The sequence below is a fragment of the Ahaetulla prasina genome, chromosome 12 (genome assembly GCF_028640845.1).
Source record: "Ahaetulla prasina isolate Xishuangbanna chromosome 12, ASM2864084v1, whole genome shotgun sequence".
Classification (NCBI taxonomy): domain Eukaryota; kingdom Metazoa; phylum Chordata; class Lepidosauria; order Squamata; family Colubridae; genus Ahaetulla; species Ahaetulla prasina.
Genome location: NC_080550.1, coordinates 23,878,838 through 23,897,132, shown reverse-complemented (window position 1 = coordinate 23,897,132; position 18,295 = coordinate 23,878,838). Strand labels below are relative to the sequence as shown.

Here is an 18,295-nt window from a genome sequence, read left to right as displayed (position 1 = left end):
TTAGTTTTAATCTGGGTTTTAAATGTTTATTTATTACATTGTTTTATATTGTTTTAATATGCCTGTGAACCGCCCTGAGTCCTACAGGAGATGGTGCGGTATATAAGTTTGACAAATAAATAAATAAATAAATAAATTATTATTATTATTGTTGTTGTTGTTGTTGTTGTTGTTGTTTATAGCAAAAAGCCCCAGAAAGCCTCCAGTCCCCTAATTATCATTCTTCATAGCAGAAAGCCCATTGTTTTCAATGGGCTTTCTCCTATGATGAGAGAAGAACGTTCCAGGTTGATAGAAAGAAGGCTGTCCTTAATATGGATGAAGGCTTAATCCCAGCTGAGCTTTTACTTGGTCTCAGAAATCAGAAGCTGCTTGCTGGCACTTTTTCAGACTAATCAATTTTATTAAAAGGCAAAAGGTTTTATTTAGTCTGGAAAGATCTTACCAAGTTGCTCGTGACCTTTGACCTCCATAGATCAACAATGGCTCTCCTGCAACATGACCCACTCAATCTTGTCTGAACTTCTGTGTCTTCCTCATTTTGAAGAGGACACCATGGAATCCAACTGTTTAAAATGGACGAGTTTTATGCACACATCCATGCAGGATTTTTGGCATTTTAGGAAGATTGAATTGCCCTTATTTTTTTTTTCAGTAATGATTTTCAATTTCTTGGTCTAATCTTCCAACCTGAGATTTCCCCATCATCATCACACATCACACATTAATCTGTGTAGACCAGCTCTCAATTACTGCCTAGGTAGACACTTTCTAACAACACCAGCAGTCAATGTTTTGTGTCCTTTGGATCAATTTCTCACAAGGCAACTATCCATGATGGATCTGCAGATCCTTCTTCAGCTGAGCAAAGTCATCTGGATTATCAGGAGCTGAGAGCAAACTCTCAGCTCAATTCATTCACCACCATCATGGCTTAAACATGATTTACTGAATAAGCCAGGATTGGCTAAAGAGATAAGTCACCAATCCCTAGTTCCAGCCATGACGGTGATCAAAGGTGCCAGCTTAAGGGATCCCAATGCCCCTAAAATCTACCGGGAGCAAAAGGACTTTATTAGAAGCATTAAATATTTGCTCTGATCTTGGGGTGCTCTTTTTCTCTGGGGAAGACCCTAATCTTTCTTGCTTTGGATTCTCCCCGCGTCCCTTCTGGGGGGGGGGAATAAAACGAAGGAAAATGCATCTTGAAAGCGCACCAAATGAACCGACTTGTGCACCTGCAGCAAGGGTGAAAAAATAATCTTATTATTTAAAAACAAGTGCCTATTTTAAAAAAAAAAATAGATTGGGAAAACCCGCACCTACTTCGACCTGAAATTTTGAAAACAAAACCCTGCATCTTAATTAAAAAGGGAGGGAGGGAAGAAGTAAATCAAAGCAGAAGCCGGCAGGCGAGCCTCCTTCGGTTACATCTGGCGCATTCACTTTCTCTTCACCGAAACCCCCCCCCCGTCATCACTTTCCCTACCCAGTAAAAGCCGGGCGGGGGTGTGTGTGTGTTAAATCTCAGTAGCAGCAACTGTTGGGGGGATTCGCTTATCCCACCCCGCACTTAGAGGTTGGCAGGACCGATGTCTTCTTCCTATCCATCTTCTCATCCACCCACCCCCCGCACCCCTCAAAAGCCCCACCCTACCCCACCCCAGGGGTTGAACTGTCTGGCCAGCGCGCATGCGCGGGCGGGGAGCCACAGACGTCAGCCCAGCCGGCCTCGCCTCGCCCCTTGAAGTCAGCAGCGCAGAGCCCAGGCTCGCTCGTCGTCGTCCCCCCACCGCTTTTCCTCCTCCTCCTCCTCCTCCTCCTTCCTCCCTCCCTCTCGCTCTCTCTCTCTGGCTGGCTCGCGGACACGCGCGCGCGGGCGCTCTCCCCCCCCTCCCCACCGCCACCCTTTCTGCATTTCTCTCCATTAGGACGGGCTGAACGATGAGCTCGCTCGCAGCCACCGCCGCCGCCGCCGCCCATTAGAGACCCCCCAGATTAGGGGGAGGGGAGAGGAAGAGGGGGAGGAAGAAGAAGAAAAAAATAACCCACCCCAATCCAACAGCAGGGAAAGAAGGAGAAGGAGGGGGGAAAAAAAAAAGAAAAAGCAAGCAAGCACCGGAAAGGAAATCCGAACGAGATAAATTCTGGCCGAAGAAGGAAGGGCGGAAAAAAAAAACCCACCCCAAATCTTGAGCACTTTCTCCCGTTTTGCAAACGGTACCGAAACCGGAGCTCTGAAGCAGCCGGGCCAGCTCGGTTTTCTTCTCTAGCTGGGGCAGAAGAAGCGAGCGCTCCGCTTCCTCCGACCCCGCTTCCTCCGACTCCTCCGGCAGGCGAGCCACCTCCCTTCCCTTCTCCCAGCGCCCCCCACCCTCCCCATTCCCCTCCCGACCAGCTCCCGCAGCTCCCGCAAGCTCGGCTGGTTCCTTTGGATGCCTTGATTCGCCGGAGCGAGCGAAGAGCAGGGCTGGGAAGCAGGAGGAGAAAAGAGAGCAAAGGGAAAGAGAGGAATTCCCCCCCCACGGCCTTTGGCGTTGCAATCCGAGCTCCTCCCGGTCCGGCTTTTTTCTCCCCCTTTTGGCTCCTCCGTGAAAGGGTGGGGGGGAAGAGGCGAAGGAGAAGGGTCCGCCAGCCCGGCACCGTTCCCGATTTGGGGCCACCATGGGATGTACGTTGAGCGCCGAGGAAAGAGCCGCCTTGGAAAGGAGCAAAGCGATCGAGAAGAATCTCAAGGAAGATGGGATCAGCGCGGCCAAAGATGTGAAATTACTCCTGCTAGGTAAGCCAAGAGCCGGAGGCTCCCTTTCTCCGTCACCCCCCCCTCCCCGAAAGCCCTTTCGTCCGTTCCCTCTTCTCTCCCCCCTCCCCTCCTACATACACACACAAACACACACAAGGTAGATTTGCACACTCACGTCTCTCCTCCCCTCTGCTTGCTTCTCAGGTGTGGTTCGGCGCCCACCGACCCCCCCTCAGCTCGGCCCCCTTGCATGATTTCCGCTGCAGCCCCCTTTGGTCCCTTAGAGGTTGCAATTCATCTCGATTTGTTGCCTGGCCTAAGGCCGTTTCCCAAGAATATTTAACTTCCCCCCCCCCCCCAAATAAATCACTGCCTTCCACTAACTAGGTGTGTGTGTGTTTTCACGCTCCATCTTCTGCCGCACCTTTGGATGGACTGGCTCAAATGTAACCCCATCTCAGCCCCTCCCCAATTCCCCGCCTCTCCCCAACAGGTAGGGTCTTGCTTACCACCACCCTCTTGGTGGTCTTTTAATTTTTTTAAAAAAAACGTATCTCCCTTCATCTCTCGCCTTTTTTGCACCGAAAACTCAATTGCACAAACAGCGTCTTCGGCTCCCCACTTCCCACCCTCTCCGCGCAGAGCCATTAGTATTATCACTCATCTCTCAGCAGTGTTTATCTGCTTTTATCTTCTTATATTCTCACACTGGCCAGATTTTGCTTTTATGAAGGTTTTAATGTCCTTCCCCCTCCTTTTTTCTTCTTCTATTTTGTCCCAACAGGGGCTGGGGAATCCGGAAAAAGTACAATTGTGAAGCAGATGAAGTAAGTCAGCTCATCGTCCCTGCCCTCTTACGTACAGCAGCATAGTGAGAGAACTCAAATATTTGCATTATAACTGATTCTTTTTTTTAAAAAAAAAAAAACCTTTCTTAAGTGTGTGTGTGAGGGGGCACCTGTTTTCCGTTTAGTCGCTTTTTTAAAAATTTTGAGGATGGGAGGGAGAGGAAGGCAACTCGCTCCTTGGTTCAATGAATTTGTTAGAAACCAATCCGTTGGTCTATGGTCGCCGCCAAAAAAAAAACAAAAAACCCCACTCAGGAGTCTGGTAACGCTTTTTCTCGACCACCGATTTTATTACAAGGCATCCGCTCTGGGCTAGTTCATGCCTTTTCACGCCCTTCTAAATAAAAAATTGGTTGGTGGGGAAAGTCAATGTTGGCATCAATGAATGAGTCTCCGCCATGTTTGAAGCGGGAAAGACTAAGGATGAGGAGGAGATGGTGTTCTCAGTGGCTTGAAGAGGGCCCGGCTTGGCCAGGCCCAACATCTGGAGCAGCTGTTGCAAAAGCTTGCAGGTGGGCAGAAGAGCCCTCCCCTCCGCCCATTTTCCCAGGCTTCTGAGCCTGGGCTGAGGTCGGGCATGGCCCCGCTGCGCCAGGTGTGAGGTGCTGTTCACCGCCGTGGTGCTGAAATAGGAATTCCTGTTCTTTCTTCCCTCCCTCCTGCGAAGAATGGTGGCCTGGAGGGATGGGGTGGGGTCGGAAGGAGAGAAACTTAGCCCTGGCCTAGGCATTCGTGCACTGACACCAAATTACTCTGTGGTTTTCCCCCCTCCTTCCCAGACCGGGCCTTCCGTTGCCCGCATTTCCAGTCTTTTGGTCTTGTTACGGGACTAATTGGGGCTGGGTTTCGGCCCGGACAAGGCACGTGGATCTGTGGAAAGGCATCTGATAATACAGATTTGAAACTAGTTTCCATCAGCCCTCTTCCCTCCCTCCTTTCCGCAGCTTTCTGGCTTGGAGCCCTTCCCTGTCCTTTAATTAATCAGGACAGAATTTGGCTGCCATTCCAAATTAAGCCGGGGCAGGAGATCGAATTCGTGTCCTCCGCTTCTCTGTCCCTTCCCCCGTTGACACCCGTGTATTGCGGAACGTGTGAGTGTGGCAGATTCCTAACAAGTGTGGGTCGTAAGGGCGGGTCGGTTCCTGCAGCGGACCTCTTTCTCTCTCTCCCCCTTCTCCGCCAGCAGTCAGTGACGCCGATTTGAGCTCCCAGGAGGCTTGTGGGGTGGGGCGGGGCTCGGGAGGCAGATACACTAGGTGTAGCACAGGGGTGCGTGTGTACACTCACGCGTACACACGCTCTCTACTGAGTTGGGAGCTCCTCTGCCGGGTGCCTCTTGGCTGGATGCCCCGGCTAAGGGGAGCGAGTGACCGGATGATTAGGAGGTGATCAAGGGAGAAGCGACAGTCAATGCGGAAGGGCAGCGGTCGTGTGTCCGCCCCCCCCCCCGTTGCAAAATGGCCTTCTCGGCAGCCTTCGGATAGCTGTTGCAGGTTGCTAAGAGAGAATGGCGCTCGGGGTGGGGGGAGTTACACGCAAGCCACACCTGTACGCACATACACACACAGAGAAAGAGATCTTGGGTGCCTGCCCGCAGCCAGCCTTGCCTGCCTGCCCATGCATGCCCGTGTCCCGGGTGGCTTTTCTGTAGCCTGCCGGGGCTGTTAAAATAAGCCGAAGGTTTCGGGCGGCGCAGGCGGTGGACAGCGCCCGGCAGAGCCTGGAAGACGCGATGGGCTCTGGGGAGCTCGGCAAGCTTCGGCTTGGCTCGGCTCGGCTAAGCTCGGGCGTGGGACTCGCCTGGCCTTCGGAGGCATTCGGTGGCGAAGTCAGCTGCCTCGGCAAGAACCGGCAAAGGTTCGGCTCTGCTCGGGCAAAAGGAGGGATGGATTTAAAACTCAAGATGTAACAAGACACGCATGTCCTGCTGTGATGGGGTGTGCTAAGGCATGCAGACCCAATGACAACAGAATCAGAATAGATCTGGAAGGGACCTTGGAGGTCTAGTCCAGCCCCCTGCTCTAGCAGGAGATACTATACCATTTTGGATAAATGACTGTCTAGGCTCTTCTTAAAAACCTTCAGTGATGAAGAATCTACAATTTCTGAAGGCCAGCTGTTCCACTGGTTAATTGTTCTCACCTTAATTCCAGGTTGCTTCTCCCCTTGATTATTTTCCATCCATTGTTTCTTGTCTTGCCTTCTGGTATTTTGGAAAATAAGTTGACTCCCTCTTCTTTGTGGCAGCCTCTCAAATACTGGAATATTGCTATCATGTCACCCCCAGTCCTTCTTTTCTCTAGACTAGCCGAACCCAAATCCTGCAACCGTTCTTCATATGTTTTAGCCTCCAGGCCTGTGATCATCTTAATTGCTCTTTGCATTTTTTCCAAAGTCTCAACATCTTTTTTGTAATGTGGTGACCCAGACTGGATGCAGTATTCCAGCTGTGGCCTTACCGAGGCTTTGTAAAGTGGTACTGATACATCATGTGAGTCATTTTCTAATTTATATGTCAGCTTGACCACCTGTGGATTTCAGCTCTCAGAAATATTGAGCCAGCATTGAAGTCATTAGGTTGTAAAACTGCCCCAGTTGCCCACTCCTGCTATAGAACTCAAGTTAAGCCCCCACTAGAATTCAGGCATCTCCAACCTTGGCAACTTATGGACTTCAACTCTCAAAATTCCTCAGCCAACCATAAGCTTTTTTGCAGCCTGGATCTCATAGCCCTATTCTCATACTTAATTTGGATCCCTGTCAAATTTCTTATACTGATTCCTGCTATTCCTTCTTCCTTGATTTAGCCTGTGCTTGAGATCTTCTTTTGTCAAGTGGGTGGATTCCCTTTATCCTTCCCAGTCCTCACTAGCTGATTTAGTGCCCTTGCAGCTTTTAAGTTCATCATCATATATCACAGGACATAGAATAATAGGATTGGAAGGGACCTTGGAGGTTTTCTAGTCCAACCCCATGCCCAAGCTGGAGACTATATAACATTCTGGACAAATGACTGTCCAGTCTCTTCTTCAAAACTTCCAGTGATGGAGCACCCACAACTTTCCTTTTCTTGCTTTTGATTTCATAAATACTATCAAGATTCTCCAACTCTCTAGCCCAACTCTAGTTTTGCTTACACAACACAATGATGCTAAGCCATTCATCAAATGGCCTGGCTTTGTAGGTCACTAACAATCACAACAACAAGAAATAACCAAAGTTAAAAACTCATCAAATGTTACAAATGTATGTGCTACAACTGACCTGGTTGTAAGAATATAACCCTTGAGTTTCTAGTGTCATAAATAGCCCAATAGGTAAATATAAACTACTATACATGCCAAAAAGAGAGCTCTTTTTCAAAATAGCTCAGGGAGGTGTGACAGAGGATCACAAAACTATTGTTCACTATTGCCCATGCCTAGATTTGGACACCCAGTTCTGTTACAGAAAGTAGAATTCACATTACTTGTTATGCCCAAATCGATAAACCATATCAATCTGATGATCAACTTCATCAACTGAGCAGGTAAAAGGATGGTTGGGTTTCCACAACACATGAACTACAAGTTGCCCAACCTCATTTTAACTTAGTTTGTTAGAACCTGACTTACAAACTATAAAAAAGGCATAACAAATACTTTTTTTGTTAAATATTTTTTATTGTTTTATATCACATATTCCATTTCTATGTTGAACAGGTGTCCAAAGTATTAACATATAAAAATCATCAACATATATGCGATAATATCAATTGTTATTGAAAAGTATACTATCTTCCATTATGGTATCGATTATATAACCATCAAAGTATTTACATCAGTTTTTCTTTCTCATATATTTATTTCATACATAATGAATATTCTTAGGAGCCCCTTCTTTAGGCAAAATATTTCTTGATGTTTTCTCAAGTTCTCAATTCCTTCCTGATTTTCTTTTCCCCAGAATATTTTTCCTAACCACTAGAATGATGTCGTCCTCCCTTCCTCATCTTCCCAGATTAAGGCTACCCTGGGACCTCATATCTGGACTGAGATAAGCTAAAATAAGCAACCATCTCTTTAGGCTTGAACTGATGATGCCTTAGTTTACTCACACTCTGGAAAAATAAACAGAGCCTCGGTCTTTTATGGAACAGGCTAAGGCACAAATGGTTGCATATTTCCTGGCAGGTTAGTTGCTATGAAAATCAAACTTGTTATTAGGCATGGTTTTTAACCTGGAAATGTTTGCTTTCCTGTTAAATTAAGGGGAGGAATAGGAATAAACAAACTCTCAACTGCCAAGGTTCATGTCTTACTTGTCTAAACCTTAGTTGAAGCTAAAACTGAATGGGCAGAGATGGATTTTTTTTAAAAAAAAAATTTGCTCTTCACTTTTTCAAGGCTTTAGGGTTGGAATGAAAGATCTCTGAAAAGTGGCCCAAAATGTCCAGATTGATGAAACAAATAGCCTTGTTGTGCAATTTTGTGGTTGGATGGGGCAGGCGACTTAGGAGTGAAAACAGGAATAATGTGTCTCTCAAAGGATTCTTACTTCAATCCTTCTTTATGAGAATATTCTATCCATCCATCCATCCATCCATCCATCCATCCATCCATCTATTTATCCATCTATCTATCTATCTATCTATCTATCTATCTATCTATCTATCTATCTATCTATCTATCTATCTATTTTTGGCCATTTTCATATTCTTTTTCCATTTTCTTTTATGTACACTGAGAGCATATGCACCAAGACAAATTCCTTGTGTGTCCAATCACACTTGGCCAATAAAATTCTATTCTATTCTATCTATCATCTACCCATATATATCACCTATCTTCTATCTATCTATCTATCTATCCGTCCATCCATTCATCCATCTATCTGTCTGTCTGTCTATCTATCTATCTATCTATCTATCTATCTATCTATCTATCTATCTATCTATCTATCTATCTATCTATCTATCTATTTTTGGCCATTTTCATATCCAATGTTGATGGTTCATTTTGAAAGTGTTGAAGTCCACCCCAATCCATATTGAATGATTGGACTTGTTTTCCATTTTCTGATTATCTCAGCCCTCAAAGCAGGTGGCACAATCTTATTTTTAAGGGTGCAAAAGCTAATATCACACAGTTTTCATGGATATCCCCTAATGGTATGAAGTCAGTTGGAGGACAAGCTTATTTTGTTGGGCTTTGTGGACAAACACATGCCCTGATACGATACTCTGAGTGCATGGAATTAGAACTAGACTGAAGTTGATGTCTTTGGGTGTGCTGTTCTGCACTTTCGAACCAAAGTGTGCATATGGCACTGGATAAAAGCCTTGCAGAATCTCTTGATTTTGCACTAAGGGCTGTGCCTGGCACACAAGAGCAGTGGTTCTATGCTGGAGATGCAATATTTGTCTGAACATTTTCCATCCCTTCAAGGCAGCCTAAGCTTGGAATCTGCCCAGTATGGTCTGGGAAGAGTTTTCCTTTGATTGAAATGGAAGAAAGTGGGATAAGTAAGACTGGAGGCAAATTCCAAGCCGATTGTGTGGGTTCCAATTTTTATTTCAGTTGGTGGAGAAGCACAGATAATATCTGTAGATACTTTTTGTTGTTGTGTTCTTATGTTTAAATGAAAGAAGACCGTGTTTTTAAGGATTGGCATGAAACGTGAGCTTCATTTGACTTGGTGATCTCTTGAATCTCCCTATTTGGAACTCTTGGTCTCTTGGTTGTAATTTCCCCTGAAGGTTTTCATGTTCCCAGAACAATGGGACTGAGGAGCATGAAGTTGGAAATGCTTGCTTCTGACCACAAGTAGAGAGGCTCATTAAGCTTCTCTGTTGAAGAAAAAAAAAAGCAAAAGAATCCACCTATTGTATACAAAGCTAAATAAAGATTCTTGTTATAGTCCAATAATGGCTGAAGGAGCTTTGTGGGAGGTCTCTTGGAGAGTTACAGAGTTTAAGAGAAGACGAGCAGATTCTTACTGCTTGCAGCCCTTCATGCTAACCAGGGCTCCCCCAGCACTCCCCAGGTCTGAAAACAAATCTAAAATCAGTATAAACCAGGTCTAATGTGTGACCCCCTTTATGCAACGGGGCCAGCCATAGGCTTTAGGGTTGTCGTGGCAACCCTGAAATTTCAAGCTGCCTCCAAACACCACCCTAGGAACAGTAAATTGAAATAGAGTAGAACAGAGCAGAGCAGAGTAGAGCAGAGCAGAACAGAACAACAGAATAGAATAGAATAGAATAGAATAGAATAGAATAGAATAGAATAGAATAGAATAGAATAGAATAGAATAGAATTCTTTATTGGCAAAGTGTGATTGGACACACAAGGAAATTGTCTTTGGTGCATATGCTCTCAGTGTCCATAAAAAAATACATTCATCAAGAATAATAAGACACAACACTTAGTGATAGTCATAGAATACTAAATAAGCAATCAAATCATACTAGGAAACTAAATAAAACAATATAAATCATAAAGATTTATAAAGCAACATGGTTATAGTCATAAATGGGAGGAGATGGGTAATAGGAAGGATGAGAAGATTAATAGTAATGCAGACTTAGTAAATGGTTTGACAGTGTTGTGGGAATTAGTTGCTTGGGAGAGTAGTGGCATGCGGGAGAAAACTGTTCTTGTGTCTAGTTGTTCTGGTGTGCAGTGCTCTATAGCGTCGTTTTGAGGGTAGGAGTTGAAACAGTTTATGTCCAGGATGTGAGGGGTCTGCAGATATTTTCACAGCCCTCTTTTTGACTCGTGCAATATACAGGTCCTCAATGGAAGGGAGGTTGGTAGCCATTGTTTTTTCTGCAGTTCTAATTATCTGTCTGTGTTCAAGTCTGTGTTCAAGGAAGATAAGCCTGAAGAACCTCAACCTATTGTGAGATAAGGTCAAGCTGCTCAGGTAGAGATGCCTCTGAACTTGGGTGGAGGTACAGTGGAGAAAAAGGATGGAAGCATTTGAGCAAAAACATGCAAGAGCAACAGGTTATGGGAGAGAGAGTTGAAAGACTCAGAAGCACCGGATTGCAAAAGCTACTCGGGGGTAATGGGCAGTTGAAATGGGGCTGTTATTCCTGAGTAGACCAGCAGTCTGGATGAAGCCAAGGTAAACAATCTGATTTAAGGAGGGGGCATGAGGGCTGGGCTATATAGCGATAGAACAGCACTTTCTGGGTGATTTACAGTGTCAGCATTATTTACATATTGCCCTCCACACTCTGGGGTCTTCATTTTTCTGACCCCAGAAGGCTGAGTCAACCTTGCGCCCGTCAGGATCGAACTCCAGACTTTTGGCAGAGTTCGCCTGCAATACTGCATTCTAACCACCATGCTACCGTGCTCTCTCTCTCCTTTATAGTTGGAGCCTACTTAGTACTAGACCAGGGTTTCTCAACCTCCCCAACTTTAGAATGTGTAGACTTTAACTCCCAGAATTCCCCAGTGAGGCATAGTGGTTGGGGAATTCTGAGAGTTGAAGTCTACACATCTTAAAGTCACTGAGGTTAGAAGAAACCCTGCACTGGAACTAGAATTTGTTTACTTTGGATATTCTTGTGGCTAGTTGGTAAGACTTTTCATTCATTCCCCCTTTAATTTGATTACCTGGACTCAGCCTGGTTTGTATCCTGACTCTGCTCTCTTCTGGAATGGTTGCTCATATGGGACTCTTACCCCTAGCTCTTGTAGCATTGGAACGGACCACAAGAATCATTTAATCCAACCCCCCATAGCAGGGATCTGCAACCTTAAACACTCAAAAGAGCCATTTGGACCCATTTCCCACAGAAAAGAAAATACCGGGAGCCACAAAACCTGGGTGGATGTGGTCAACTCGACATCACTCACTCCCACCCAGTCACATGACACCCCCCCCCCCAGCCACATCTACCCAGGTTTTGTGGCTCACAGTGTTTTCTGTGGGAAACAGGTATCTCTCTGTCTTTCTCCTCCTCTCCTCTCCTCTCCTCTCTCTCAGGCCAGGCAAGGAGTGACTGGGAGGGGAGGGCAAGGGGTGGGCCCAGCCATTGGTGGGTTCAGCCAATAGGGAGCCACAGCAGGGGGATGAAAGAGCTGCCTGCAGCTCCGGAACCGTGGGTTGCTGACACCTGCCCTATAGTGTGGTGGGGATATCAATTTAACGTCCTTGAGAAGAAGATCCTCTTCTCTTCACATCTTCTTGAAATCATTTGTGATGCAAAACCCACAATCTCCGAAGCTAGACTACATCATTCCACATGTTTCCGTCCAAGCTACTCTATAAGACCTAGTCAATCCTCAATAGAGTTATGATTCAGCATGGCAGGTGCCACCACTCTCCTCCATCAATGGGGAAATGTACATTCTTCAGAATGTAGCTGTGGTGTTCTAACCAGGGGTCTCCAACCTTGGTCCCTTTAAGACTTGTGGACTTCAACTCCCAGAGTCCCTCAGCCAGCTGAGGAACTCTGGGAGTTGAAGTCCACAAGTCTTAAAGGGACCAAGGTTGGAGACCCCTGCTCTAAACAGTGCGACATATTATGGGACACTTATATTCCAAGTGTTTCCCTGCCCCCACCTGAGTACATTTTCTCTCTGGGGTGGAGGGGACTTATCCGTTGTAAAGTCACAAACAGGTCAGTGAGGTTAAAACAGGAGCAATCCAGAAACTCCAGTGGGTGCAAAATGCAGCGGCCCGCATAGTTTTGTGCAGACCCAGGTGTGTACATGTATCGCCTTTCCTGCAGGAGCTGCATTGGTTGCTGATTTGCTTCCGGGTTCAATTCAAGGTGCTGGTTGTCACCTTTAAAGCCCTTCATGGATTGGGACCAGGTGATCTGAGGGACCATCATTTGCCAGTCACATCTACCTGACCTACCAGAGCAGGAAGGCAAGCAATGTTGCGGGTCCCATCCCCGAGGGAGAGACACCTGGTGGGACCCAGAAGAAGGGCCTTCTCCGTGGTGGCTCCCTCTCTCTGGAACATCATTCCCCCAGAGATTAGAATCGCTGCCACTATAATACTCTTCTGGAAGGCGCTGAAGACCTGGTTCTGCCAGTGGGCCTGATGTACCCAGAGCAGGATGGAGCCTACTAAATGGCTCGTGTAATGTGTTGTCGCCAGGGTGGGGAGTTATTATAGTATATTATTAATTTATGTGATTAATCTCTTTTATTAGTTTATTAGTTTTATTGTTTTAAATATGAGGTTTTTATATTCCTGTAAGCCCTCTTGAATCACCATGTGCGAATAGACGGCAATATAAATTTCCTAAAATTAATTAAGTAATTGGATGAATGAATGTTCTTAGCTTCTCCAGGAGGAAAAAAGAAGACTGTACAAACATTTCTATGGGCAGGATTTTTTCATAGAATTGCAGTATTGCAGGCAAATTCTGCCCTCAGCCAGGAGTTCGATCAGACTCAAAGTTGCCATCCTTCCAAGGTCAGTAAAATGAAGACCCAGATTATTGGGGACAATATGCTCACTGTAAAACCACTGAGAGAGGGCTGTAAAACATTATGAAGTATATAATAAGTATATTATATAGTATATAAGTCCAGGTGTTATTGCTATATAAGAGCCATGGTGGTTCAGTGGTTAGAATGCAGTATTGCAGGCAAATTCTGCCAAAGTGTGGAGTTCGATCCTACAGTTCCTGCAATTCAGCACTCTGAATCTCACCAGGGTCAAAGGTGACTCAGCTTCTAGCTGTCTGTCTGTCTGTCTGACTGACTGACTGACTGATTATCCCTATATCTATCTATGAGCTGTGATGGTGCAGTGATTAAGAATGCAGTATTGCAAGCTGACTCTGCCCACAGCCTGGAGTTCAATCATAACCGGCTCAAGGTTGACTCAGCCTTCCAGGATCCAGATTGTTGGGGACAATATGCAAAAAATGCTTATTGTTAAGCATTACATTGCCCAGAGTGTGCTGTAAAGTGCTATAGGATGATATATAAGTCTAAATGCTATTTTTATTATTTACTTGATATACAGTACAAGAAGCCATCTGATTCTCGTAGTGGAGAAAGGATGGTTGCTTGGAATCTGGGTCATTTGCATGCTCTCCATGATCACCTAATCAAAGGAAAAGAAGATTCGGATTACCTCACAACATGGGAACTACTCTATAAATGGTTAAATGATAGATATTGAGATTAGAGGAGTGGAATTAGGTGAAATATGGTTTACATGAGAAACGAAAACAGATGAGTAAATTGTTATTGATGGTTATATAATTGATACTAGAATGGAAGATAATATATGTTACAATATGATTGATGTTATTCCATATTTGTTTATATATTACCGCATATTTGTTTATATATATATATAAACTATATATATATATATATATTTATATATATATATATATATATATATATATATATATATATATATATATATATATATATATATATATATGTAGGTCTTTGGTTGTTCGGTTTTCTCCCGTGTAAATATATATATATATTTGTTTTCTGAGGTTTTCATGGTGCTTGTATGTAGGTCTTTGGTTGTTCGGGTTTTCTCCCGTGTAAATATATATATAAACTATATATATATAAACTATATATATATAAACTATATATATATATATATATATATATATATATATATATATGTATATATATATGTATATATATATGTATATATATATATATATATATATATGTATATATATATATATATATATGTATGTAGGTCTTTGGTTGTTCGGGTTTTCTCGTGTAAATATATATATATATATATATATATATATATATATATGTGTGTGTGTGGGGTGTGTGTGTGTCTGTGTGTGTGTGTGTGTGTGTAATGATGATGATGATGCTTGTACGTTTGTATGTTAATACCTTGGACACCTAGAAAGCCCACGCTCAACATAAAAAGGAAATGTATGATATAAAATAATAATAAATATTTATAAATGAAAAGGAAAGAAAGAAAGAAAGAAAAAGAAAGAAAGAAAGAAAGAAAGAAGATTCGGATTACCTCACAACATGGGAACTACTCTATAAATGGTTAAATGATAGATATTGAGATTAGAGGAGTGGAATTAGGTGAAATATGGTTTACATGAGAAACGAAAACAGATGAGTAAATTGTTATTGATGGTTATATAATTGATACTAGAATGGAAGATAATATATGGTACAATATGATTGATGTTATTCCATATTTGTTTATATATTACCGCATATTTGTTTATATATATATATAAACTATATATATATATATATATATATATATATATATATATATATATATATATATATATATATATATATATATATATATATGTATATGTATATATATATGTATGTAGGTCTTTGGTTGTTCGGGTTTTCTCCCGTGTAAATATATATATATATATTTGTTTTCTGAGGTTTTCGCGGGTGCTTGTATGTAGGTCTTTGGTTATTCGGGTTCTCTCCCGCGTAAAATTGGAAGTGTCTTGGCGACGTTCCGACGAAGTCTCATTCGTCATCTTCAGGCTTCAGCTTTGCTCCCATTGCTCCCAGAAGCACGAAGCTGAAGCCTGAAGATGACGAATGAGACTTCGTCGAAACGTCGCCAAGACACTTCCAATTTTACGCGGGAGAGAACCCGAATAATCAAAGACCTACATATATATATATATATATGTGTGTGTGTGTGTGTGTGGGGTGTGTGTGTGTGTGTGTGTGTATGTGTATGTGTGTGTGTGTGTGTGTGTAATGATGATGATGATGCTTGTACGTTTGTATGTTAATACCTTGGACACCTAGAAAGCCCACGCTCAACATAAAAAGGAAATGTATGATATAAAATAATAATAAATATTTATAAATGAAAAGGAAAGAAAGAAAGAAAGAAAAAGAAAGAAAGAAAGAAAGAAAGAAAGAGAGATTCCATCTCTGACAATTCCACAGCCACTCCTGAGAATATTGAAAGCAAATTAAAGAAAGAAAAATATACAGGAAAATTGCTTTTGAGGGAGGTAAAAAGAGAGGTAGATGAGGGAGGTAAGAAGAATGGGACTAGTGATCGACTAAAAGTCACCCTGTATTTTTATGGTGAGGAAAGGATATAAATTGGATTCTTTTGGGTTTATAGTTCTTTGGGTGTCTGTGATCATCTTTTTTGTATATTGGGATCACCATGCTTTTATTCCAATCTGGGTCAAATTGGCCAGAGAAATTAAGGTTTTAAGAGTTTAGAAAGAATATTTTTTAAAGTTTTTCTTTATTTGTTTATTTATTTTTGATTTCCTGTAATAACACTTTTTCATATTCTTCCTGAATTTTGTAGGTTGTGATATCTTTTAGTAATGGTTGTCCATTTTGGTGCCTTTATCTTATTTGATACGTTTATCTTATTTTTTATGTTTGTGGTCAAAACAGTAAATAAATCCTTTTTTGTCTACTTCATCTCAAATTGACTTTCTAATCAGGGAAAACCAATTGTTGGTTTGCTTTTGATCTAGGGCACTGTTGGTGAACCTTTTCAGCACCAAGTGGCAAAACAGGAGCGCATGTGTGTGCATGCTGGAAACCGGAAGAGCAGCCGCCTGGTGCACATGCTCGTACCGGGAAGATCTTCGGTTTCCAGCCCATGCATGCACCCTGGCTAGCTGGTCTTCATGCATGGACGCACACCAGAAACCGGAAGACCAGGTGGCCAGCGCGCATGCCGGAAAGCAGAAGAGCAGCCGCCTGGCGTGCGCATGTGCCCCGTGCAGCTGGTCTTCTGGTTTCCATTGCTCCCATGAGCGTGAAGACCAGCTAGCTGGTGCACCAGAATCCGGAAGAGCAACGGGCAATGGCTCATGTGCCCAGAGAGATGGCTCTGCGTGCCACTTCTGGCATGCATGCCATAGGTTCACCATCACGGATCTAGGGAAACATTTCAGTGTCTGCTTTCTATAGTTTCAGAGATAATATTTGTAAAATCCAGTCACATTTACAAGCAGAAGGCCCGGCTTGGAAAAATCACAAATTCAGCTGGTCTGGCACTCCTATTAACAGGATAGTCAATTATCCTATCATGTTTATGTCAGGAAATGCATTCCTCACACACAGTTTGTGGAGTTAAAAATAGCCCTTGGGTGTTGTCTTCAAGATTAGAGACCCACGTTCACCAGGCTGCTCTCTACAGAAGTTGTTTCTAAGTTGGTTTGGGGATGACGTTCTGCTAAAGTCAGAGATGCAATTTTAGGAGGATTTGCAAAACCCAGGAAAGGAAGAAGGAGACAGACCGGAATGGTTGGCAAGAGATATAAGTTGGCAGACTTCAACTTATAACCAGTGGTGGGATTCAAGTAATTTAACAACCGGTTCTCTGCCCTAATGTTTTCTTCCAACAACCAGTTTGCCAAACTGCTCAGAAAGCTAACAACCGGTTCTCCCGAAGTGGTGCGAACTGGCTGAATCCCACCACTGCTTATAACCCACTACTGAGCCCCAAATTTATGTTGTGGAGTGAGACATTTGTTCAGTGAGTTTTGCCCCATTTTGCGACTTTTCTTGCTACATTTGTTAAGTGAATCACTGCAGTTCTTAAATTAGTAACATGGTTGTAAAGTGAATTTGGCTTCCCCACTGATTTTGCTTGTCAGAAGGTCTCCAAAGCTGTTCACATGACTCCGGGACACTGCAACCATCATAAATGTGAGTCACTTACCAAGCATCCGAATGTAAATCACATGGCCATGGGGATCCTGCAACGGACATAAGTGTGAAAAATGGTCATCAGTCACATTTTTCTGGGCGGTTGTAACTTCGAACGGTCGCTAAATGAACTGTTGTAAGTCGAGGACTACCTGTACAAGTTCAGTTTTCAGCGAAGAGCTTAATGTATATTTCCTCCTCTTATTTTTTACTCACAACTACCCTGTTTCCCCGAAAATAAGACCCAACCGGAAAATAAATCCTAGCATGATTTTTCAGGGTGCTCATAATAGAAGCCCTACCCCTAAAATAAGCCCCAGTTAAGATTGTCAGCTGCATTTAGTACCGTGTTTTCCCCAAAATAAGATCTAACCAGAAACTAAGCTCAAATGCGATTTTTGGAGCAAAAAATAATATAAGACCTGGTCTTATTTTCGGGGAAACGCAATAGTCCTTTGGTGTAGCTTAGCTGGGAGATTTGAGAGTTTGGGTCAAAGCTTCCGGATTTAAGAAAGCTCTACAGGACCAAAAGGTACTTACGACCTGGTTCCAAAATTACAATAACCACCTCCACCTCTATAGTCCCATGGCCACATTTAGGGTGCTTGGCAAACGGCCCATATTTATGGCTGTTTGCAGTGTCCTGTGGTCCCACAACCATGAATTATAATGTTTTTTGCCCAAAATCAGCATTCCGGTTTTTAGCAAAAAGCATCTGGTAGCCAACAATGAGTTTGGAAGATGAGATGGTTAAATGGTGTCACTGAGGCAATGAACGTGAATTGGGGTAAACATCAGGACACAGCGTGGGGAGCTGGCGTGCTGTGGTCCATGGGGTTACCAAAAGTCTGACATCTCTCACTGAACAACAACAAATAATTGCAGCATTCACTTTGCAATTGCTGCTTTTTGTAATGTTGCAAAAAAAAAAAATGCAGGTGGCTCGGATGGATATACCTGCTTTATGACTGCCATGACTTAACAACCAGAATGGGCAGGCCAGGCTCCATTACGGTTGTAAATCAAGCACTACCTATGGAACCCCGGTCTCTTTGCTGCTAGTC

General features: G+C 43.4%; 1 protein-coding gene across 1 annotated transcript in view; it reads left to right on the top strand.

Moving 5' to 3' along the window:
* The first annotated feature begins 1,782 nt into the window (after window positions 1–1,782).
* LOC131184076 (guanine nucleotide-binding protein G(o) subunit alpha) overlaps window positions 1,783–18,295 on the top strand; it is a 229,577-nt gene continuing 213,064 nt past the window's right edge. The window contains exons 1-2 of the mRNA XM_058155022.1: window positions 1,783–2,782; window positions 3,528–3,570. Coding sequence (XP_058011005.1) covers window positions 2,665–2,782; window positions 3,528–3,570 — 161 coding nt within the window. The 5' untranslated portion in view covers window positions 1,783–2,664. The remainder of the gene's footprint in view (window positions 2,783–3,527; window positions 3,571–18,295) is intronic.